This window comes from Dipteris shenzhenensis, chromosome 21, assembly GCF_047967505.1.
Source record: "Dipteris shenzhenensis isolate YYH24624 ecotype China chromosome 21, Dip_SZ_1.0, whole genome shotgun sequence".
Lineage (NCBI taxonomy): Eukaryota > Viridiplantae > Streptophyta > Polypodiopsida > Gleicheniales > Dipteridaceae > Dipteris > Dipteris shenzhenensis.
Window position 1 is genome coordinate 52,274,353 of NC_141616.1, and position 26,162 is coordinate 52,300,514.

General features: G+C 43.2%; 1 protein-coding gene across 1 annotated transcript in view; it reads left to right on the forward strand.

The window, feature by feature from the left end:
• Nucleotides 1-26,162, forward strand: part of LOC147889048 (RNA helicase family protein) — a 154,621-nt gene that overhangs the window by 21,064 nt on the left and 107,395 nt on the right. Inside the window, exons 5-9 of the mRNA XM_087392839.1 lie at nucleotides 1,535-1,752; nucleotides 2,196-2,248; nucleotides 11,131-11,247; nucleotides 21,179-21,270; nucleotides 21,542-21,628. Of these exons, the coding sequence (XP_087248965.1) occupies nucleotides 1,535-1,752; nucleotides 2,196-2,248; nucleotides 11,131-11,247; nucleotides 21,179-21,270; nucleotides 21,542-21,628 (567 nt within the window). The remainder of the gene's footprint in view (nucleotides 1-1,534; nucleotides 1,753-2,195; nucleotides 2,249-11,130; nucleotides 11,248-21,178; nucleotides 21,271-21,541; nucleotides 21,629-26,162) is intronic.

Here is a 26,162-nt window from a genome sequence, read left to right on the forward strand (position 1 = left end):
GCTGAGCGAAATGACAAAAATCTGCATGGGCGTTGAAAAGGTGCGCCCTTTTGGGCTGCCTACGTTGGGTGGTTGCCCCAAAAATTAAAGGGTGGGTTTAGTTGACCCTTGGGTAATCTAGGGTAGACCTTCTAGGTACCCTTTTTATAAGTGCTTGGTGCCAAAAGGTGTGCCTATTCGAAGGGGTGTGTCCCTTGGAATAGGTGCACCTTTTCATGAAGGGGTGTGTCCCTATTTTTTAAAAGGGGTGTCCCCACATGAAGAGGCGTGTCCTTTTTGCCATGATGGGGTGTGTCCCTTGGGTGAGGAGTCAAGACTCTTCATCAAAAGGTATGTCCGATGGTGGAAAAGATGCGTCCCTTGGTTTTGGGGCAGCCCAAGCACATGAAAAGACACGATTTTTGTCGTGTCCATTCACATCAACTTGTGATGTGTGGGAGATGGAGAGGCCATTGATGACTTTAGGCAGCGTTGGCGCTAAAAAATTTTACGCTCATTCTCTCCATCCCTTCCATGCACAATGTGCACGGATCCTTCTAGCGGAAAAAGATGTATCACATAGGCGCTAGAAGGTGGGGGGCATTTCCTACAGGCAGGAGCGAGATTTGCTCTGATACCACTGTAAGAAATCCTAGATTTACTAAATTTAGAAATGTGCTAAGGAACAGAAAGGAGACTGAAATAGCAGAGAACAAGGAATAATTGTATTGCTTGAATGTCTGTAGTATCTGTAGTGTGTCATCCATACAATTGGGCCTCTCTTATATAGAGAGTGAAGAGTCACACATGAAAAGGTGTGTACTCCAAAGTGTATGTGCATGAAGAGGTGTGTACCCCTTGTGAAGGGTGTGACCCTTGATGAGAGGGTACATTACAATAGGAATGTCTCTTCAATAGAATGTCTCTTGTGAAGGGTTGTGCCTCATAGGAAGTGTCCCGTCGAAAGGGCAAGGGTTGTGCCTCATAGTAAGTGTCCCGTCGAGAGGGCATACCCTTCCACAAGTGTCCATTCATCAAACCATCCATAAGTCTAGAAATAGAGAAAGGAATACGTCACAGATCGTGACACTGGCATTATTAGATGCTACAACGTGTCTTAGGTAATAGGCGATGGGAAATTTTATGTGTTTTATGATAGACAAAATCATGTGGATGACTAAACCTATAACTGTTATCTTTTTAATATTATTTGCTTGCTTCTAGTATCCTCTGGGATAAAATGATTTTGGGCGACTTAACCATTTTCTACTTCGTTGAGGTTGCATGTACTGTCTACCAGCAATGTATGAGTGCTGCCTCACCTCATTCTCTTCTTCCCATCGTGCCATTATCTTTCTGGGATGTTATAAAAGTTTTTATGTTGCATAACTGCTTAGCTGTTGGAGCATCAATTTAATGGCCATACCCAATTCTTGTCAAGGATATTTTGCTGACTCTGCTCAAACGATTAGCTGGAAGATGTTGAATGGATGTCATGAAATACTAGTTAGACCCTGAAGCATTTAATTTAATGTGAGTCTTCATTTCTTAACAGGGATATTATGCTTGGTCTTCTCAAACGATTAGCTGGAAGAACATCTCCTAGTTTGAAGCTTATCATTACATCTGCAACGTTGGATGGGGAAAAATTTTCCCAGTTTTTCAATGATTGCCCAGTGGTAAACGTCCCTGGGAAGTTGTTTCCTGTGGAGATTCTATACAGCTCGGAGCAGCCTGTTAATTACTTGGAATCTGCAATTCAGACTGCCATTGGTAATGATTTTACACTTGCATTCATCATTGTACAATAATCTCTTATTCCAAGTGCGCTTACTGTTTCGGACGTATAGTATTCCAGTAACACTACGCTTCAATGTTTCCTTTATGTTCTAGATAAGTCATTATTCAATGCACATGGATATGCTGCTTTCTTTTGGTGAAGCTTTCTGTGCTTATGCACTTCCCCTTTTCATTTTCCTTTTTTCTCTGGTTTTACTTTCACCTTGTAATTTTTTTCCTTTCCTCCTATGTCATCATCCTGGAATCCAGTAGTTTGATCGTTCATCTTTGAACGTCAAGCAGAGAAGGCCAGGATACTTGAAATCTCAATATATTACTTTGATATTTTTTCTGCAGTATGCTTAGAAAGCAATTTGTTAATGTGTTATGTTTAAAAGTGGTACCTAATTACTGCCTGGTTTTAACGGTGATTTCAGATATACACACAAATGAGGGACCGGGAGACATTTTGCTTTTTTTGACAGGACAGGTGCTCAAACTACTCCTTTTGTCACCTATTATTTTTATGAGGCTGTTGCTTTTGCTAAGCTTGAGATTTCTTCTTTGCAATTTGGCATGTGGGACTAAATTTTTAGCAGTATGCTATGTTCAGATGCAGCATCATCCCTATAGCACTGGTAAATGCTACTACCGTGGTAGTGCTTTGACGTTGGGTCGAGTCAAGGCAAAGTTTCGACAAAGTTCAGAATGACATGCCCTAGTTGAAGCATAGGTTTCTGATGTAATGTGGCAACATTTGACGGTTTTTGGAATGTACATTTAGGATTTGTGCCAAGATGTAATTTATAGGATAGTTAGGGGCTTAGCACATGGGAAGAAATAGGATGGGAATGGGAAAAGGTGGTCCTATGCATATTTCTATCTTGTTTCCATCCCACCATGTGCTAACAAAAAAAGAACTAGGGATGGGTTTAGGTGGAAGAGGACACATGGCATCATTTCACTTGTTTAGGAGGTGGGGACCATGTGGGGACAAGGACACATGTCATCCTTCCATGTTTTTGAACCCCTAAAAAAGGGGAACCCATTCTGGTTGCCAGGTTCTAGAGGCCATGGTCCAGGATGGGAGAAAAAGTGGCTACTCCCATTCTAAATCCATCCAAGACCACTTGGTCTAGGATGGAGTAATGATGACAAAAAGATTCTCATCCTAAACCCATGCTAGCCCCATCCATCTGCTAAGGCCCTTAGACATGGCTACATGTGTGGTGAATACTTGGATATGCTTGAATAATCACATGTAATTGTTTTTTGCTATTTTGTGGTAGGACAATGTATTGGAGCATGCTCAAGAAGGTAGGCCTTCACCAAGTCATGGCCATAGCCTAAAATGGGGCATAGGAGGAGCACATGATCATGTTAGCCACGATGCCTATGATCCCCCTAGCGAATTGCCACATCTATTAGATCCTTGTATGAAGGTGCTATGACTTGTAATGTCATCTTTAGTGGCCATCTGAATGGGGTTAAGGATTTGTAATATATTGGAAATATTGAATGATAGCAATGCCCAGCTTTTCCCATGGTCACACTTCGGAAGTGGAAACGGTATACACTTGGGAGAAGACCAAACTGGTTGCAAAGTAGAATTGTATGCTAGCTGTACTTGGTGTAGGCACAGCCCTTGGTCATAGTGCATTCCTATAGGCACATCCTATTGTCGAATGAACGTTCATTAATAAAACTGTAAAGCTCAACCTTATCCAAATTTTGACTAAGAAACCCTAACGTCAACATATAAATACCTATGTGACGACATAAGGCCTATCTTAAACTTGGCTTATCCTAAACTTGGCCCTATAAACTATACTACAATGCACATGGCTCCTTGTGAGCACTCCTTCCACTCAGCCTCCTACTTGTTCCATCTCTAGGGTTTCTACCTCCATCCCTCAAGTCTTTGTTGGCCTCAACACTTTGAGCTATATGTGCTACTCTTTGCTTGCTCATGTGGCAGATATGAATAATTTTCCTATTCCAAGGATTGATGATATCTTTGACCATCTCAAGGGAGTGGGTAGCAAGAGAGGTGGCTATGGAACAGAGCATGACCTCGGACGAATTAGTTGACAATAGTCTTTAGATAGACTGTGAAATGTTTAGTTTACATAAATGTATATCGACTTGAGAGGTGGCTATGGAAATAGCATGACCACGGAGGAATTAGTTGACAACAATCTTTAAAGAGACTGTGAAATGTTTAGTATAGATAAATATATATAATGTCCGACCAAGGTTGGCTTGGGTTTATGTATTTTCAGTTGAGTAAAATGGTCAAGGTCTATTTGTCGAGGTTCTTGGTGTGGGATATGAGTGGACGAGATATCTCTAGAGGAGCTTATGTGCTTGCTAATACTTGGTCGTCAAATGCCTAGGGGCAAGTTATGAACAAAGGTTAAACAAGAGAAAGAAAGAAAGAAAGAAAGAAAGTTTATTAAAGTCTTTGGAAGACCGATGGGTCTATGAGACTATGAAAATCCTGATACAACGAGTTGTGGTAGTGGAGCTACTAAACGAGCGTCCATACCAATGCAAAATGCAAAAAATGCATAATGGCAGTACTAAGTCCTAAGTACAACATAGTCATGTCGATGGTCGACTATATATCAATCTCAGCATCATCATCAATATCATCATCATCCCCAGCAACAACAAGATATCAGGATGGATGAGGCAGTGGAGGCATGAAGTCGGCAATAGAGTGCTGTTGGCCACTCAGAGGTGCAGTCCTGGCACGTCTCCTGGTTGTAGCTCTGCGTCTAACCAGGGCTACTGTGACGCCCGTCGGTTGGGCTCCAACTCTAAACAAGGAGGGGATGTCTCCAAGTGTGATCTGTGTGTCGACCCTCTGTCTGAGCTGTTGGGTCACGGGCTCCGAGTCACGGTCATGTCGAGGCCTCGTCTCGTTGGGATCCATGTGATCTAGTTGAAAGAACTCCGTGATAGAGCTTTGAGAATGATCAACCGAGGAAGAAGTCTGCTCTTATCTCCGTGCTCGAAGTATCCTCTCGCGGTGTCTAAGTGCCTCATGAATGAAACCTGCCAAACACCGTTGGTCTGGGTAGGAGAGGAAATGGGCTAAAATCCCATAACTATCTCTGAAGAGGCAGTGGAAACGTCCTCGGATCTCATAGTACACAGGACACCTGAAGATGAAACGCTCCTCTGTCTCAACCTCCTGTATGTCACAGAGAGCTTATAGAGGGCTTAATGGATACATGGGTACGTGTATGTGTGGATGACACTTTGTGTGGGGATGTCTAGGGTCAAGGCGGTGACTCTAGAGACAATGTGTTCACGTTGTGTGCACGAGGGGTTCTATAGAGAGTTCTAGTGGTTGGGTGGTGATTCAATCTTGTATCCTTGTGATGTTGGTAACAATTGCTTGTTTTGGGTTTCTGGTTTTTTACATTTTGGTCTTAGAGCCATGTGTGCCAGTTCGAGAAAGCCTCGAGATGGGTAGAAACGTAGGGTCGAGATGAGATCTTGCATGCTGTCCCACATTGTCTCTTGTGAAAGTTGCAAATTTATGGAATCCTATGAAGGTTGGTGAGCTTTTTGATGATCTTTCGCAAGCCGAAAGTTTTCCCGTCAGCATGATCCATCCTTTGCAATCCGTAAGTGATTGTAGGGGGACTTCACTAGCTCATAGTTGACAAGAAGGGCCCTTGAAGCCATTAGAAAAGGATGGAAATTAGAGGCAAGTATGTCAAGTCACTAGATAATGCATGTCACCACATTTTAAATATCCTAAGTCAAAGTACAGTTGACCATTTCTTTGATCATAATTAAAGAGTTTTATATGTGTTAATTATGGTCAAAGAATTGACTACGGTCAAAGATACTTGACTCTAGTCAAGTAAACCTAACTTTGGTCGAGGAGACTTGGTTTATTACCAAAAGGGTTAACTACGGTTAACCAGAGAACTACAGAGCTGACTACGGTCAGAGAGTGTTGACTTCGGTCAACGAGACTTGGCATGCGCCAAGAGGGTTAACCATGGTTAACCAAGATGTGCCAACTGCGGTCGGAGAGTTGTGCCAACTTCGGTTAGAGAGACTTGACTATAATTAAGGCGCCTCGACCCTTGGTCAAAGCCTCTTAATTATAATCAAGAGCGTTGACTCCGATCAACCATGGAATAAATATATATTTTAATATTTGTTATGTGTGCACATGTGTTCAGTGGGGACGCCCACCGTGACTAGAACTAGTCCACAATGTGTTGTTTGCACGCAAAGCACTAACAATTAATGGGTGCCATGGTGGTGTGCTTTAATTAATTGTTGCAGGTACTAGGAAGAGTTATTTTCCTAAGCACTACGGGAGCCTAACAAGCATCTAGGAGGCGGTTCGCATGACCAAGTGCTTCGAAGACTCCAGAGTTGCCCTTAGTGGCATGTAATAGGACTTAGTCTAGATTTTAGACAAGTGGCATGTTGCCAATTTGAAATGAGCTTGAAGCTCTTGTAATATGATTTTCACGTTGGATTTTGTATCAGGCAGCTCTACGCTGAACTCTTGTAACGGATTCTCTCTTCAAGAAATAAAATACCTTCGGGGGGGTCCAGCCTGACATGTTGTCCTGGGCCCTAGCTGTGTGTAGAGAGAGAGAGAGCTCTTATGAGAGTGTTTCTACAGTAAATCAGGAGCGTGAGGTTTCACGAGAGAGCTAGCGATTGCATAAAGAAATGAGAGTGTCTCTGCTGTATTTTACGAGGGAGGATTACAATGCAATCGCTATTGCGTTAAACTATGACAATGTCAGAGTCAAAATAGAGGATTTTGTGTATCCAGGGTCTCAGTATGAGTAATCTTTCAGAAGAAATTTGTAAAGAAAGGATACACTCAATAGTTCTGTAATCAAACCAAGGTGTTAAGGTAGTTGATAGTGGTTTCAACCAAGTACCATTGTCGGAGTGAAAATGTAAATTTCACCTATGGCGACTTGGGCTTGGTCAAAGGGTATCTTTTTTGACATCAGTGGAAAGATTCCCCAAAGACTAAAGATTGATGCATGACCGACATGGTTATCTTAGAGTGTGATACAGAGATGAAGGAAAGGCCTAGAGTTGATGAGCTTTAGATTTAGTTGGTGAAGCACCCACATAGGTTAGAATCTATTTTGTTATAGCACTTGACAGTATCCATTTAGAGCCTGCAGCAACGGGTTATTTAGTCTTTGTTGTGATGGAATTAATAAGAATGAAAGAGCTAGTAGCCAATCATCTACTAATTGTGTTGTTTGATTGAGCGTCAACACACATTGCTATTAATTCCAAGCTGGTAAAGAGATTGAAACTTAAAATTACTTTTTCAAACTGTACTTGTACAATCAAGATGGAAGATGGGAGTCCAATAGAGGTGTGGGATCAAAAAGTCAAGCAGTTGGACTTTGCATCCAAGATTTGTGCGGAGAAGCTAGAATTTGAGATGACCAAACTAGCTCATGCAGAGATACCTCTTGGCATTCTAAGAAGAATCTCATCATTAACTAGTAGAAATACATCTATCAATTATTGAATGATGTGTCATAAGTTCTTTGAGGTGAAATAGGTTTACCTCTGGGTCCTCCAATTATGATCATGGAGGTTTAAAAAACTCCTAGGGAGTTTTTATTTCTTTTTAGTGTGTCAGTAGAGTCGTTGGAGGATGCATCAACTAACTTTTTGGCTACCCAAGATTGGGAGATGATCTTATTAGCTGATTAGATTGCAGATGAGTTATCTAATTGTTTTAAGGAGCAAAGACCACACACGACACAGAGGGTGACCAAAGCACACACTATTGAGGTCGGATCTATCTCAGCTCTCCTCAGAGGGGACCGTTATGAGACGAGGTGTCAGTCTTGGCATAGCCCATTGGATACAAAGGTCGAGGAGACCACGTCTTCCTGTTAGAATCTCTCACAAGCTGCTGCACATGCGGCTCTGTACTCTGTGTCGGTAGATGAAAGGGCCATTGTGGTTGAGGTGGATTCTGGAGGACATGGACGTGAGTTAGGAGGATGCAACGGTGCTGATGTGCGACAATCAGAGTTGCATAGCCATTGCCAAGAATCCAGTGTTCCATGCATGGACCAAGCACATCGAAGTTCATTACCACTTTGTTCGAGAGCCATCATCGACGATGTGATCGAGCTCATGTACTGCCCGACTGCCGACAACTTGTCCGACCTCTTCACGAAGGCACTCCCTCGAGAACAGATGGAGCACCTCATCAGACATATGGGGATTGACCCACAGTTGTGACATTGAGGGGGGGTGTTAGAATCTCACTGTGCCCACGTGTGAGCCCCCGATTTGAGGGGACAAGGGGCAGTGAGAGGTAGGAGGGCTGGGGAGAGACCCAAGCTGGCATCGGAGGGAGGATCACATGGTAAAAATAGGTGACCAGCACATGGGCTGGTCGCAGCCTGCAACAGCAGGTATGAGGGGGCTCTAGGCCTCACATGGAGGCACCAGCAGCAGCACAGACTGGCTGCCCAGGGCACCCTTATATAGGGGCCTGTGGCTGGCCAAGTCGGCCCAACCAGGGCCTCCAACCAGGGCCAACCATGGTTGGTTTATGGGGCCCCTATGGTCGGCCACCAGACAGGGTAACCGACCCTGCTGGTCGGTCATTTGAAGGGGCCTGGGCAGAGCCTATAAAAGGCCCACTTCTGCATTCAGTCCAGCATCCAGTGCAATACAGAAAGCCCTTCTTCAAGGCTGTGTTCAGCACTCAGATCTGGGACAGTTTTGTGAGAGAGAGTTCATCAGTTTTCTCCAGCACCCTGCTGTGATTTGTATTGCTCCCTTGGAGCTATTTTCTGCCCACCATCCAGTGGATGAATATACTCTCTCTCTCCGTCTATATATACTGTTATTTCTGAGTGTGTTTTTGTCGCATCTGTGATCATCTATCTAAGTTGAGTGTGTAAGAGTTGGAGAGATCTTGGGTGGAGGATTGAGTGATTCATTCCCTCCTCATTTCTAACACCTCCGCTGCCACAGCGAGAGAAAGCTCAAACAGGCGCAGATCCGGACATCTTTTCAGCCCACTGAAGAGCCATCATGGCACTGGGTTTCAAATTTTGAGTCTCAGTTTTCAGTTTGAGTTTGACTTTAAACTCTTGAGCTCTTTAGCTTAGTATGGCACTCAGCAAGGGCCCTAGTGCACCCTTTGCTTCATCCCATAGGGGCTTGTATGAGTTCCTTCTCTTGATGTACTTTGTCCCATAGGCCCGTAAGGTCTTCCAAGGAGGCTGATCTTTGTGTGTGTGTGTGTGTGTGGATGACCCTTAGCAGTGATCTTCATTGCAATTTGTAATGTTGCCGCTATGATCTTTCTCATGCATTACGATTTGTAAGACCCCAAGATCCAAAGAGTATAACAAAGGCTCTGGAAATCCCTCAGAAATAGAAAGATCACTCTTTTCTTTTGGCTTTCTATTCATGGAGGGATTACAGTGAACCTGTGGAGATCACGATTTGGGGCTGATCCCACTTGTCCTCGATGTCATTCTGCAGAGGAGTCAGCAACCGAGGAATGAGCAGCCCTGAAGAGAGTGGCTGGAACATCCTCTAAAGAGCAGGACTCCACAAGGTGTCGTCAGATGTGAAGAGCCCAAGACGAGTCATGTCTCTCAAAGAAAACCTGGGGCCTTGAAAGAGTGGTGTCGTCAGATGTGAAGAGCCTAAGATGAGTCATGTCTCTCAAAGAAAACCTGGGGCCTTGAAAGAGTGAGCCAAGCCACTGATCCCCAGGCCATATAGAAGGGGAGGCGAACGAAAGTGCTGAAAAGTCTTGCAATCCCCTTCCATATGATTCTCGCCTGTCTGCAATCCCAAAGGCAGTGCTGTACTGTCTCCGAAGCAGAAAGGCAACGAGGGCAAGTAGGGTCAGCCCCGAACTTGGATCTCCAATGGTTCACTTCTATCCCACCATGAATAGAAAGCCAAAAGAAGAGAGTGATTTTTCTATTCCGGTGGGATTTCTAGAGCCTTTGCTAAAAAATTTACTGCAAGTCTGCAGAAATCTGAAAATTCTCCCAATGAGGAGCTCTGGTGGGCCTCCAACCCCTACAGTTGAGCTGGAATTTCCTGGCATTACTGACCATGTAACGAAAGAAGGGGATGCCCTTCTCTCAGTGCCCTTCATCTATGCACTCCCATTCCCTAGGGTCCCACTGCAAAAACTTAATTGGGACACTCCATAGAGCCACAGCCTCCATGAGCCTAGGGCAATGAGTAGCGGGTCAGGATCCAAGTACCACTGTGAAAGAGAGCCATGCTCCATGAATGGCCCCCTTGTTTGGGTATTATAATAATGGAAAGTAGAATGCGATGGCTTGCATCTTCATTCCAACCCTATACTTGTCTCGCAATTGGATTATTTGTAATATCGAATAGGAAAGGAGTTAAGGGAAATGGTCTACATATGAATAGGTGGGCCACCCAATCCGAGCATGGAGTTAGCAGCCTTGGAAAATGAGCTAATGGTGTTGCACATAATTGAAAACCTTTGAATTAGCCTTCAAAGGAGAAGATGCCTGGACCACTGAGTGCATGTCAATGGTTCATTGATTTCGCATGAGACGGATATAAAAGGGGCCTTGTTGATGCAGCTCAACACCCTGGTCATCTCCACTTTGTACCTAGGTCCCTTAGTGGCCATGATCTCCCTCCTCCCTCCCTTCTCTCCCATTGGTTGTCTTCCTCCGTAGCACATTACCATGACTCTCCACACCCTCTTCCCCTCTCTTTCCCCTCCCATGACCAGTCCTGTGACCATGGTCCAACATGAGTATGGGATTGTTCACTTGATTATTTACAGTAGGGGCTGGTAGGAGGCCAACAAGGACTTGAGACGCCAATGCCTAGGCTTTGACATGGAAGCAAGGACAGTAACAGAACGAGCATTTTTCTTCTATAAGTGTATCCATAGCAGTTGCATGGCTGCATGTCCTCTTGTTAGAGGCCTCTTGTGGCCTTATCATTAAGTTGAACCTTGCCAAGGTCTAACATTGCAAGGTTTTGTGCTTCACCTTCATGGATAAGAGGAAATTTTCCAAATGTTAGTGAATGTTCATTTTTGTTGGCCTAATCACATTCAAAATTCTTTTGATTTGGGTTGCTACGAACTTTGCAATATTGATGGCTTATCAACTAAGACAATTTTAAGGTTGCATTTTGAGTGGACACAGTATTTTATGGATACAAAATGCGGAATGGTTCGACTATGATAGAGATGGCTTGATTTTGCTTTGTTTCGATCACACGTACTCATTTTTGGTTTTACATGTTTAGAGAAGGTTCGGCCAATGAATACATTTTGTAGATTCTGAAGAAGTGAATGCCTTCTTACAGAATGAAATTGAAAAGGCAGTTTCAAAGCTTGAGGAAAGAATAAGACTCCTCGAGGAAGGGTCTTGCATGGATGCCATCATACTTCCTCTTCATGCATCTCTTCCACCTGAAATGCAGGTAACTATGCAGCAGAGTTTTTCATTAGGCAGTACTGACTCTTTTTATGTATATACAAACCCCAGCGAGTGCCCCCCCCCCCCCAACCCTTTTATATGCAATAAAAGAAGTGCATGTGTGTTGTACATGATGGATTTCTGCAAATTATGGATGCTACTTGTTTGCATCCTGCTGTCTTTGTTGATTTCCTAGACATCAAGCTCCTTTATGTGCACTCCTTACCCCTGCTTTGGCACACGCATAAGGAAGCACCGGTTTAATTGCATGTACCAAATTACATGTCTGGAGAATCTACGGGTTCCTTGTTCTATGCACGGTTTATAAGTATCAGTCTTTTTAACTTTTGATTTTCAGCATCTGTATGGGAGGGAAATGGCGTAGTAAGGATCTGCTGCTGATGAACATCTTTCAATGGTTTTTAAAGATCATTTTAAAGATTGATGGCCTTGAAGATGTAAAACTTGGGAAACAAAATTGTGCAGTGCCAAAAAATAGCAAGAGCCCATGCAAGCAGCATCATAAATTGATTAATAGCACAATTATTTTCATAGATTTGGGTTTTAAAAAAAACATATAGAGCAGCATTACTACCATAGGAAACATGCAAGGAAAGGTCCAAGTGATTACAGGTGGGGATTTCATGAATGCTACATACATACTACACACATGCAATGCTTACATATATGCATGCACACATGGAAACATACATGATAGCCCCATGGTTTCGTCTAGACACATGGTCTTGCAGATGCATTTCTCATTGGTGTTTTGGGCAACTCCGGGTTTCATCATTTGTCCTCGCTGCTTATAGCGATTCATAGAGCCCCCAATACTACAGTTCAAAAACGACTAGTATATCATGCATTTCAATCTGTCAACTGGATTTGGGCAATTGATGCACTCTATCTATTAAATAGCTAAAGCTACTAATTTTGCTAGAATGAAATTGGCCACTTTGGTTAGACAGTAAACCGCTATCTTGTTTTCTTGGTAGATCAATGAGAAGTCTATGGAAACAGTCTCCTTGCCTAGATCACTTCCTCGTGTAGATCTACTTGGAATCACTACTTTGCAGTGGAAGAAGGATAAATGAGGAAGGAGTTAAGTTGTAGATGGAGATGAAAGACAATTCTTGAGAAAAGCTAGCACATAATTACAAAAGGAGAGATTATCACTTACCAAGGGATCCCTTTTGGAATTGGTGTGGGTAATAAAAAAAGGGCAGATACTGTCATGCAAAGGTTCAAGAAGAGGCTAACTCACTAGGCTGGTAGGCTTTTATTCCTAGCAGGCAAATTTCAATTTATAGTGCTTCTTCTATTGATGTTACTTTGGAGCTTGTTCACTCCTCCTTAGAGGTAAAGTATTGATGACATATGTCCCTCCTTGATAGGCGAAATTGATCATAGTCCACACATCTATTGCACATTACAGGTCATTGAGGGCATTGTGTTTTGATACCTTGTGTTTCAAGAAGCACAGCTTGATACCTTGTCTTTCGAGAAGCATTTCAAGTGGCCATGTCTAGAACCCATACACTCAGTGCATTGAATGACCTTGTTGATGGTCTTTTTTCCTCACCCCTCGTTGACCCGGCTCTTGGAAGATACAATGCTAGTGCTTGGCTCTCTCTTGCATTCACAAGGTTGCCTGGTGCACACACCTACTTGGCACATCGAGAAGAACTAACGAAGGGGACTTGGTGCTACATGGGTGAAATTGTATGAAGATGGGTGGACGAGAGTAACCAAAACAACGAGAAAAGCACCACAGAACGTACATGAACCAAGCACAACTTTGTATTATGTGAATAAAGGGGCCTCCGCTCGTTTCAACCAGCCACAACTGCAAGATGATGCCCGTGCAACAACTAGTGCGGGTGCTTGTCCTAAGACTCAGAGATCTATTAGAACAACATGACTCAACTTGCAACAAGTGAGCAAAAGAGTGAGTGACAGAGTGAATCCGTTCTATTGGACTCATCATTGAAAGAATCTAAGACCTCCTATTCGACTGGACGGTTTGGTGAACCGACCTCCTTAAATCCTTCCAGAATCTATTACCACCGTGAGCTCGGATTGGACTGCCTACTAACTTCTCGTTGTGTGGCCACAACCTCTCAGGTATGCACTGCTTGGACCTTGGTGACCCAACCCGAGTGTCTTGTCTTGCCTACTAACTTGCCCCGGAGTCAACATTTTGCCTTGACTTATCTTCATCCGTGTGCACACAGATGTTGAAGCAGACTCATGGATTGGCTTGGACAATTCACTCTTGAAAGCGGGGGGAACCAGATCTTCCTGGAATGCGTAGGGGATGAAGAAGCTTTGACAGGCTGAGTGTACTTCAGTTGGAAGATAGTCCAGAGGGATGATTTGCTTAGGAGGCTGATATCTTGGAGGCCAGGAGATAGATCAACATTTTAATCACTAGCCAGTGTTGTCTCCAGGGTATGGTAAGTAACTCTGAAGTCTTCTCTGCCCGGGATTGCTTGTAAGATATCCGTTGGAATGAACATAGCCGTGGGCAGTACTTTGGCAAGAAGAGGCAATGGTCAGTGAATGAAAGGCGAGGCCGCGGTGATCTAGGTGAAGAGGATCCGGTTGGAGAAACAGTTTGGCTAGGCACAGCTCCAATGGATGGCAACATGAACAATGCTCGAGCAGTGGATCCATCGTCGAAAAGGCGATGCCAGACTGGCAGTGGGCTGGGTGCTTGCTTGCTTGGTCTCTTGGATGGCATTAGCCATTCAATCAGCTCGAGAGTGCGTAGCTGGCCTTGGCGCACTTCATTCTCAGACTTTAATCTTGCATTTTCAGCTTGAAAACGAATGAGCTCTTCCGAGGGGACATGGGCTGAAGTTGTGATACTTTTTCTGAGGGTACCCCCACTTGTGGGATTTACAAGTTGACCCTCTATGGCTCGGAGAGATGTCTGGTGCTCCTGGACTTAGAGGACTAGAGCTGCAGTGTCTGCCTAGAGCTTCTCACGGGTCTCATTCAGCTATATAGGCACAACGGTTGTCTCGACCTTCGAGCTGCCATAGTCAATGGTGCCTGTGGTGCTTTGAAGCTTGTGAACTGCATGTTGTCCTTTATTAGAATGCCATTAAGACCCATCTTTTGATGTGTAACCAACCCAAGTGACCAAGTATCAGTTACACTAGGGGGCCAGGTACAAGTCATTGTGACCAAGCAAACCTCCGTCTAGTAGGGCTTTACTCAGCTACCATTGAAGTTCCCTGGGATGATCTATCCTTGCAAATCTTCCAACTGCACTATTCTGTTATCAAACACCTCTGTAAGCCTATACGGTCCATTCTATCCAAGCTTCAGATTGTGGCTACAAGCATTCCTTTCTGCAAGTGCTTGGGAATAATGTGCCTGTCATGCCACGCCTTCCTTCTTTGTTGTATAACCTGTTGGGACCATGCTACTCCATGCTACAATCGCCCCTTTATTGCCTCGGTTTCACTAAGGTGATGCTCGGCTACTACTTTGAGACTTGGAACTAGGAATTCGAAAGGAACTGCTGCTTCTAAAACAAAAGCCATACGAAAAGTAGTAATGCTGTCGAATAAGCCAGAGTGCAGCATGGAGTTTGTGTCCCAATGGCGGTGATGGGTAATTACGGTCTTGGTGAGAACCATCTTCAGAGTTTTGTTAGTAAGACTTGGCGTGGCCATTAACACTGAGGGTGGCTACTCGGTGTAAAATCATGAATTCTTTGGTCAAAAATTTCAAAAACATAAGAAGTGAGTGCCTTGATCACTCATAAATTCAATTGGACAACCATATTTGCAAATGATCTTTTCAAACAAGAACTTGGCCGTACTGTGGGCCAAGTTATCTCTGAGTGCCTTGGCTTCAGCCTATCTGGTGGCATAATTAGCAGCGACAATAATATATTTGTTCTATGTGTATTGTGTGACGCTCTTGGAAGGACCCATAAAATCCAAGCCCCATCATTGAAAGGCTTACCATTGTTGACTCGATTGAAGTGGCATATGGTGTTGGGGAAGCAAGCAACCTATTCGGTCGTTGGCAAATATCACAACGCATACAATGAGCACGTGCATCACGAAAAAATAGTCCACCATAATCTAGCGTGAAGAACCTTCTGAGTTGTAAGCTCGCCACTTAAGGAGCTTCCTGCCTATCCAGCATGTGCCTTGATCAATATTATTGCTTGCTCATGCAGCAAAACTCAATGATGTACAATGCCGTCTGCACATTGGCCATATAATTGACCACCAATGAGTGTGCATTTCCAAGCTTTAAAAATCCAATTGTCGGTGTTTATCCTTGGGCATACGGGTAGGGAACGTGCCTCGTGACAAGTATTAAAGTGTTTCATCATACTCAATTTCAGAGAAATCTACTGGGAAAAAATGAGTGGGGTCAATGCTTGGGTGCTCATTGGAAATAGGTAACCGGGACAAACAATCTGTGCCGGCATGAGCTTTGCCAGGTTTATGGATAATTTTGAAATTGAATTCTTGAAGTAAGAGCATCCATCTCACCAAATGCCCTTGAATGACTATGTTGTTGATCAATTGAAGTAATGCTTGGTGTTCTACATAAAAGATAAAAGGGTTACCATGCAAATAGTGTCGAAACTTCTGGACACTATAAACCATGCTAAGAGCCCATGCTTGGCAGTGCTATGGTTGCACTTGGGTGTTGTCATCAATTTGTTGGCTTAATGTACGGAATAATCCAATTTTCCATCTGGTTGTGCCAAGATAATAGCAATTGCATAACCACATGCATCAACATGGACATGAAAGAATATCCCACCGAGATTGTTGAAGAATTTGTCTCTTGGTTGCTTGTTTCTTTAATTCATTGGATGCGGTGTATAGCTTCTCGGACCATTGGAACTTGGTATCCTTTTTAGTCAATCATACAAAAGGGCTGCAATTTTAGCAAAATCTTTGTTAAATCTATGATAAATGCTAATGAAACCAATAAAAGAGCATAATTAATTGAGACATTTGTAGACTAGAGCAAGCAATGGAAGCTCAAGAAATGAAGCAATGGAGCAAAAAATGAGCTGCTGTAATGAATTGCTGCAATGGTGAAATGAGTACAAAGTACACACCCTATATGATGAAACCCTAGGACAGGGTGTCCTAGTGGTACTAATTGTACTAATTGGTACCTGACCTGACTGTACCAAGTGTCCTAACTGCCTATAACAAAGCCTACAAGGCACATACCAAGGAATAGATTGCACCTATGGATAGCCCATACAATGGCCTACAAACCCGCGTCCATGGTATGGGCTGAAGTATCCTGGACACGTCTCAAAATATGTGAAGAACTAATGTCATGGTTGCACATGTTTATCCTGAGCAACCTATGACTGTACAAAGTATAACAGATCAAGTCACAAAAGATACTAAGTTCAAAGCTTGCCGGAAAGCTTCAAACTTAGGTCGAGGAAGAGCCTACATAAAAAGATCTGCCAAGTTGTCTTCAATGGGAACATAAGACAATTGAATATCATTTGCTAATAATCTCTCTCTGACATAGTGATAGTGAACCTCAATATGCTTTGTGCGGGCATGGAAAATTGGATTCCGTACAATAGCCAAAGCACTCTGACTATCAGTGAAGATGACGGTATGAGAAGTCTAACGTACATGAAGATCTGGAAGTAACTTCCGGAGCCAAGTAAATGCTGCTTTGTACTCAGCCTCACAGCTAGAAGTAGCAATTGTAGTCTGCTTCTTGCTGAACCAAGAGATGCATTGAGTACAAGCATGGAACAGTTGCCACTATGTGATACACGGGTGTCGGAACAGCCAGCCCAATCACTATTAGTGAATCCATGCATGACACGTGATGATTTGGCCTCATAGAGAAGGCGCAAATGCTGAGTGCCTTTGAGGTATCGAAAGACACGCTTCACGGGAGGGGTTGTGCATATATCTGCTCAACTGTGAGACAACATATTGAAGATCGGGTCTGGTATGGCATAAATAAATTAAACAACCAACTTCCTGCTGATAGAGAGTGACATCACATGCACCACTGCCATCCTCAGAAACCAGGCTCTAATGTTGTGGATACTGGCTTGCAATCCTCAAACTGAAAACGCTGCAAAAGCTGTCCAATATACTTGGATTGTGACATCAAAACACCCCCCTAACTGCTAGCAAATTGAATGCCAAGACAATAATGCAAAAGACCAAGATTAGACATAGCAAATGTCTTCTACAAGCTGCAGTTTGCTCAGCATGTGTTCCAATCACAAGCATGTCATCCACATAGAGTATTAAAATCAGCAAATACATCCCACTCTTACAAATGTAGAGGGTAGCCTCTATAGAGCTATTCTAAAAGCCAAGACTTAGCAAATGAGCATGTATCCTCTTGTGTACAAGAGCGAATCGATGAATGAGAACATATATGGTTGAGTATGGTTTCTCTCTGTGTGTACTCTTCTTCCCACAGGAGCTGACGGAAACTAAGATTAGGTTAAAGTGTTGGAGCTGTCGAATGCAGAATTGTGGGCTGAACTCTCTACTTTGCAAGCTAAACATGATAAGTACAAATTGGGCTACTTTAAGTACAAAGCAAAGTAAGAAGACTTATGGAAATAGTTGATACTTCGAAGATGATGAAGATGTGCAGCCCAATGATGCTACAGCCCCTGTCGAGGTTTGCTTTGTTTTCTTTTGATACAACAAGCATTTGTGTTGGAAATGGAAGCGAGTGTGCAAGAAAACACAAAGCTGAAGGAAGCTGAAGCAGCAACAAGAATGAAAGAATACACTAGGTTAGTCATAGAGACAAAACCCAACATGGACCCTAACTAGGGTCAAAACATGTGTGTTGAATAACTCACCCACAAACTCAACCTCTAACTAAGATTAGGGGGGAAAACCTTAAAAGGTGCCCCTAGCTTGTCATTACATTGGTGATTGCCTTAGGAAATAATATTTCTAACAATTTGAGCTTTTGAGCATGATGCAAATATGCAACACTTTACTTTTCTTTACTGTTAGTTCCTTCTCATGTAAATATAAAACACCTTGTAAGGGCAAGAGCCATTTTTATTTAATGGTGTTGTATAACTTACTTGCTACAACGAAAGAGCAGCCAAAACCAAGTGGAGCTTTAATCAATCATTTGCCGATAAACCATTACAGTATCTGTCTTATTCTTTGGGAGGGTGTATGATAGCTATGGAGGAAATGTTACAGGGAATTTAGTATCTGTTAGGTGTCAAAATGACAATGTTACATGTAAGATGACCAACTGACCCCTTGTACAAAGGTTGACCAAATGATCATAGTACATGTTAGGTAAACTTAGTACAGGTTAGGTGGCGAGAAGACCTCTTGTACAAGGGGTGTCTTGTAAACAGGGTGGCCAGATGACTTCTTGTACAGGTCAACACGAAGTGACTGGATGACCTCCCTATATAGGGGTCAATAGATGGCCTCTTGTAGAAAGGTGACCGATTGGCCTCTTGTACGTGGACTTGGGAATGCCTTTGATTGTGAGAATATATTCTTTTGCAGCATAAGAGGTGACTAGATGGTCTCTTGTCCACATGGTGACCAGGTGGCCTCTTGTATATAAGAGTTAACAGAAACTTTTCTAAGCAACCATGGTATAATGGTGACCAAGATGGCTAAGGAGGTAATCTGGCACTAGAGACCACTTAGTCCACTCCAGGATTAATTCAGAACCACAAGCTCAGAGTACGGTTGCACATGGAGGAGCTAGGATGCCACCCAAAAGTCAAAGCATTATTGAAGCATGACAGGACTCTGGCACACTTAAGTCATCCAAGTCATTAAGGAATTGAGTGGTTGAATAGATTTTGAGATAAGTGATGGACCAATGAGGGTGGGGAGGGCAACATAGGAGAAGCCGGTCATCGCCATCAGATGTGACTAGCCGGGTGAAGGTGAAGGCAGGAAGATCTAGGGGGTGTGTGTATAGGGGATTGGCATTGAGGAAGAGGAGAAGAGGTTAGAGCTGCAAGCTTGTTTGTGTAAGGATTGTAGTTGGATTTCATGTTTGGTTGATTGTCAGTTCATCACTGTCTTACACTTAGTCCTTTGTGCGTGCATGGAGGCTAGCAAGCGGTATGTTTGCTCATCTTTCGCCGCACTGATTAAGTGCTCTCTCACCTTCGTGGCACTTGTATGACAGTACCCCAACATCCCTTGTATGTACCACAGCATCGTTTGTCTGTTTTTGCATCACAAGTGCATACAATAAGCGATGAAGTGGGAGTGATTTATAAACAGGCGTGTCTCCTGGCAGCAGTGGCCCTATGCTGATGGTAATACTTGAGAGCCCCCACGACATACATCTTGCCTGAAGAAAACAAATGGCGAGCTTACCTAGAATATAGATGTAGATAGGCTAGGGAGGGTTTATATGGGGAGGGTGGTAAACTGGTTATTTCATGAGAGATATTGTGGGGATACTATGAGGCGCTGCATCCTGCTGGAATGGCTGACTGTGAAAAGGGCATTGTCGCATTAGTTGAATTTTGGAGCTCTACGAGATGGAGAAGTTTGTGGTCTCTCACATAGAAAAGGTACGAGTCCGGTGTGATGGCCAAGGTAGAATATGCATATCCTAATGGTGCTGCTCTGCAATAGGACCATCCATCTGTCTGCTTTTTGTGAAGATATGTAGGTGTATTTTAAAAAAAATTCTTGAGCTGTTGTTTTTCTAGAGACACCATTTCACTGGTTCAGTGTTTTATATATGGGTGGTTTGACCAAAGACTAGGGGAGCTATTCTTAGGTCACCCTAGGGAGATGGGACACCACTGTAGATATTTGATGGGATCATCGTGTAGACAAAGATGACAACACAGCCTATGGAAAAGCACCAAGCCTTTTTTGGATGTGTGACACATCGGCAGAGCTTGGTAGCACATAGTAGTTCCCGATGGGAATGGCTTATATGTTGTGATTACAAATTTCAGGCAATTTTAGGAGGCACAGACCCATGTCGAGTTTTCCAGTTCTGATGGGTCGTCATTGATTGCAGGCTATATATAATGGGGTGTGGACAGAGATTTGGACTCGCAGTGGAGAGGCAGTAATGCTGGGGCCATGAGGCTATCACAACATTTCATTAGACATTTTATGTGGAGCGGTGGAGTTGTTAACCCACACCCCCTTTCAGTGATTCAATATTGAACCATCTAGGAGCTTTGATTAGGGAGGGCCCATTCTCTTCGTTCTCTTTGTTTGGGAGAATTAGCTAACCAAAAGGGAGTTATTGCAGCTCTAACTTGCTAATGAGGTTTTGGGAGATCATTGGAAAATGAAGTGGCCAACAGATTTTGAGGACCTGTTCCTTTCAGGCAAAGGTTGCCAATTTACACACTCCACAATATCTGGGTGAATCGTGATTGTCACCTCTCCTTTCATTCGGCTTTTGAGTACATGGAGCAGAGGGTTACAGTGGCACTATTCTCTCCTCGTGGCTTTTTAGATGGGTCATGCTGAAAAATGCGATCTATATTTTTCATCAGCCGAATTGTGGGCTAAATTACACTTTTCATGGGAAGTAGTGATGATTAGGTTATGCAAAATTTCTTCATATGCTCAATGCTGAGAGTTTGTACATTGTATGCCTTCAAGTAAGTCAAACCGCAGTTAAGAAAATGTGCCATCTGTATCCTCTGCAGTGTCATCGTAAAGTCAGTGTGGCAACCGCTCCTCATGCAAGAGGGTGATGTTCCTCACACGAGTCTTATTTTTGGAAGATGCCATGCGGAGAGTCTTATTTTTGGAAAATGTGATGCAGCATCTTGAGTTTCTGTGTAGCTATTTATCCTTTGATATTGATGCTTCTTTTGCTGCTGACTACATAAAAGCATGAAATCCTAGTTTCAGGAGGCAGCTCCATTGTGTACTGATAAAAGTGCTTTAATTTTACAACAGGTACGGGTATTTACACCGGGTCCATCCCATTGTAGGCGCATCATAGTGGCTACCAATATTGCAGAAACGTCTCTAACAGTGGATGGCGTTGTGTATGTAGAGACGATGACTCTTGCCTTTATTCTAACAGATTTTTTCCACATTCTGTAATCTTCATATTAGACTCATCTATCAAGCATTGTTCATGGGGAGATCCTAGTTTATATGGAGTTTGATATTGACTTGGTTACGTGCGCTGACATACCTTTTCTTTACACATATCCCTAAATTATTTAAAGAAACCTGTGGAGTTCTCCAATGTCTAGATCTAATGTCTCACAAACGTGGCACTCTTGAATGTGAAAGATAAGATGTTTTGTGCAGGTATGTTATCGATCCAGGGGTGGTGAAACAGCGGCAATACTCTCCCAGTACTGGCTTGTACTCTCTTGTTGTAGTTCAAATTAGCAGGTATCGTGTAAAATAGATTTTTATTGTAATGCCAACTGTGGGCAAGACTATAACCAGGAAAATCTTATTGATGTAATACTGCTGCCATGACAGCTTAAAGTTTGGAACAAATGTGCAGTGACATATGACACAGGCTCAGCATATACTGACCCTATTTGGAGACTTCATTTGTGTGAGTGCATAAGTGACAGGCGGCGAAAATTCCCATATGTAATACTGCATCATGTTGAGAGGTTCTATTGAAGCTCAATGACTGAGCCAAGTTCACTGTCCAAAGTCCCATTGCTCTAAAGATGAGGGTTTGCCCCAAGAGCCATAGATTTCAAGATGCAGAGACAAGCGCTCTTCGTCCCTACACACCAAATATACTTAACTTAAGGATTTCCTTGACTTATTGAATTAGCAAACCTAGAATTGTAATCACATGACAATCTAGCGATAGACCGGCATCTACACCAATTGAGAAAGAAACATATGGTTATGCCTATTTAGAATATGTGATGAACAAAGGGACACCCAGATTGCTGTAATTAGAAATACTGCACTTGTCAAATGCTGTAGCCTGTTGGGCCACACTCCCATCCTACCTATCGATGGTGGGCACTTGGGTCATCCAGATGGCCAACAGAGAGCTGGGTTGATACAGTAGGGTATGCACGCATATCCATAGGGCTTGCCAGTCACGGTATTCAGAGGGACCAGCTTTTCCCCTTTCAGAGCAGCATGGATGCACTCCTGTAGAGCCCTGCATCTATGACAAATAGTAAGAGCAATATGTCTTCGTGCGAGGAGTTGTCCACACGGGAGAACTTCAAGTATCACCCATCATAAAATGACTTGTTGCCAAAGAAGAAGTTTGCAGCTCCAAAGCTGCTGCAATCTCTTGCGCTACCACTTAGCATTAATATTCTTGGACCAGATCTGATTGGCCCAATTCAAAATCCAAGGTGGAGGTAACAAAACCTTATATAAACTGGCCAATGACATATCAGCCATAATAGTGGATGAGTGCGTGAACTTCACGATGTAGAGCCCAATCTCTAAGACGATAATCAAGCTCTAACTTTGGCACTGGCAAGAATACACACACACACACACACACACACACACACACACAGAGCGCAAACATAAGTAGAAGACATAGGAAATTGTGTTTTTTGCAACCACCAAGATATCATTGAAATGCTTGAAAGTTCCACAATACCTCTCAAAAGGTCTTACAATCATAGAATAGAACCTGATAGGTGGACTTACGAAACTTTGGTTTTAGAACCAAGTACAATGTGTCTCATTTATAGGCTGGGCAAGCCTCACACCTGACATCATAGGTGAGGTCGTGGAGGAATATCTCCTGACCTCACTAATGAAGTCACACACACAAGGAATTAAATCTAGGACTAGGTCCCCTTCGACAAGTGGCCTAGGGACACTCCACACCCACACAATTGTAGGACACTCTAGCACACTCACACTAGGACTCCAATATCCAACGAACCCCCTTTCGGACTAGGGTGATTGGATCTGGAAGACAAACATGATGGCAACATCTTGATTGTGCATCCTATTCAATATTAGAGGCTAAATTTTGAGCATGCTTCATAGGCCAACCTAAGCACTCTCATGGCTTGAAGTTCAACATGATTAAAGGCTCACGCGTAAGCATGGATGCATGAGCAGCTCAAATACACCAACATCTTGAGACTTGGTCAAGCGTGATATGGGAAAACCATCAAAACAAAGTACATCCAAAGCAAACCCTCTTGTACATCCAAAGCGAGCGTGATATGGGAAAACCATCAAAACAAAGTACATCCAAAATAAAGTACATCCTAATTTCACTAATGAAGTCACACACACAAGGAATTAAATCTAGGACTAGGTCCCCTTCGACAAGTGGCCTAGGGACACTCCACACCCACACGATTGTAGGACACTCTAGCACACTCACACTAGGACTCCATTATCCAACAAACCCCCTTCCGAACCCCCTTCCGACTAGGGTGATTGGATCTGGAAGACAAACATGATGGCAACATCTTGATTGTGCATCCTATTCAATATTAGAGGCTAAAGTTTGACCATGCTTCATAGGCCAACCTAAGCACTCTCATGGCTTGAAGGTCAACACGATTAAAGGCTCACGCGTAAGCATGGATGCATGAGCAGCTCAAATACACCAACATCTTGAGACTTGGTCAAGCGTGATATGGGAAAACCATCAAAACAAAGTACATCCAGAGCAAACCCTTTTGTACATCCAAAGCAAGCGTGATATGGGAAAACCATCAAAACAAAGTACATCAAAAAAAAAGTACATCCTGACCTCACTAATGAAGTCACACACAAGGAATTAAATCTAGGACTAGGTCCCCTTCGACAAGTGGCCTAGGGACACTCCACACCCACACGATTGTAGGACACTCTAGCACACTCACACTAGGACTCCAATATCCAGCGAACCCCCTTTCGGACTAGGGTGATTGGATCTGGAAGACAAACATGATGGCAACATCTTGATTGTGCATCCTATTCAATATTAGAGGCTAAAGTTTGACCATGCTTCATAGGCCAACCTAAGCACTCTCATGGCTTGAAGTTCAACATGATTAAAGGCTCACGCGTAAGCATGGATGCATGAGCAGCTCACAGGTCTAGGGAAATACACCAACATCTTGAGACTTGGTCAAGCGTGATATGGGAAAACCATCAAAACAAAGTACATCCAAAGCAAACCCTTTTGTCTTCTAACTGGGTACATGGAATGATGGAGCCTTGTATGAAACTTGTCTTGGCAGAGTAAGAATTAGCCACCATTGGCTTCATCATCCACAGAAGCTGACTATAAAGGATTAGTACATGTTGCATGTGAAGCTGTATGGTTTAGAATACTTCTTTTGAAGGTTGAAAATCCTTTCAAGAGAACCTACAAGACCATTTCTGATAACCCATAACACCGTATTCCATATTGTTTAGGAGAACCCTATGGTGCACGAAAACCTAAAACACAATATTCTTGGTAAGGCATAAACAACCCTTTGTTTATGGATCCTTGCGGGGATACGTCAGGGTGCGAGTAGTTGTAACTAACTCCCAGTATGGATACGCTGTTTGGGAACCACAATGCGCACAGGATCTACTCTTGTCCATAGATTTGCGGATAACTCATTGCTGGCATACAACCAATCAGACATTCGGCTGCAGTCTCTCTTTCCGCATATGTGTTTTCCATGTTTTCTCTGAGTATTCATGCCTATATCTGTAGTATTGTTGAGTATGCATGCCTATATCCATAGCATATGTGTGTATTCATGTTTTCTCTGAGTATTCATGCCTATATCCATAGTATTCCTATATTCACCAAGCTTAGCATGATCATTGAACTCTCTCATGATGAGGATTTGGTTGATCCACAGATTCCTCGGATGCCTCTCATGATGAGACGGCAAGAACACATGATGCGGATGAGACTCTTGACATTGGAGCCACGAACCCTTTCGATCCGGGTGGTGCTAGTGATCATGATATTCATGGTATGCAATAAATTGACATTCAGCCCACTCATGGCATGCGAGGCTGTAGGCCTACATCTTTTCTTGTGGAGCATAAGGTTGCTATGCCTTTTCAAGCATGTGAGGATGCTAGTTGGTAATGCTCCTGTGGACGAAGAGGAAATTCATTGGGATGCCCAGCCAACACTCTATGCTGTCTCCCTTCATGCTTTGATGGGTGCCAAAAATGCTGAAACTATTAGATTGAAAGGGATGATTAATGGCAGGACTATTCACGTGTTGGTGACAGCGGTAGCACTCACAGTTTTATTAATTGCAAAACCTTACAGAAGGTGGGACTCATTGCTACTGAAATAAATCATGGGCTGAGAGTAGAGGTGGCAAATGGACAGCATATGATCAGCAGATATTTTTGCCAGGATGCAAGAATCAAGCTCTCTGATGATTATGAATTTGCAGGTGATCTCTTGGCATTGGATTTGGGCCCAATAGATACTGTCTTGGGCTGTGATCGGGTGAAATCTTTGGGCAAAATCACCATGGACTTAAATGCTTTGTCACTTGCTTTGTCCACACGGGTAGCTTTGTAACATTGCATGGTATTACAACCCCTAAATGCAGGTCATTTCAGCAAGGCAACTCGCCAGATAGCTCACGAGGGAGTGTGCCATCTATGTGTTGACTGTGTATCTCAAGAGGGTAGAATTCCCCGTGTTCAGGAGGGTGATATGCTGAAATTGCTCTCAGACTTTGCCGATGTGTTTGTTGATATGCCTTCACAATTGCCCCAAGGAGAGATGTTGATAATGCCATAGTCCTGGAGGTTGGCAGTAAGCCAATTAATAAGGCCCTGTACTGGTAAAATGAGAAGAATTGGCAACGCAAGTGCGAGAATTGCTTGAGAAGAATTTTCTCTCTCATAGCTCTTCTCCTTTTGCATCCTCAGTACTACTAGTAAAGAAGAAAGACGGTTCATACCGCATGTGCATTGACTACAGAGACTTGAATAAGGCCACTATCAAGAA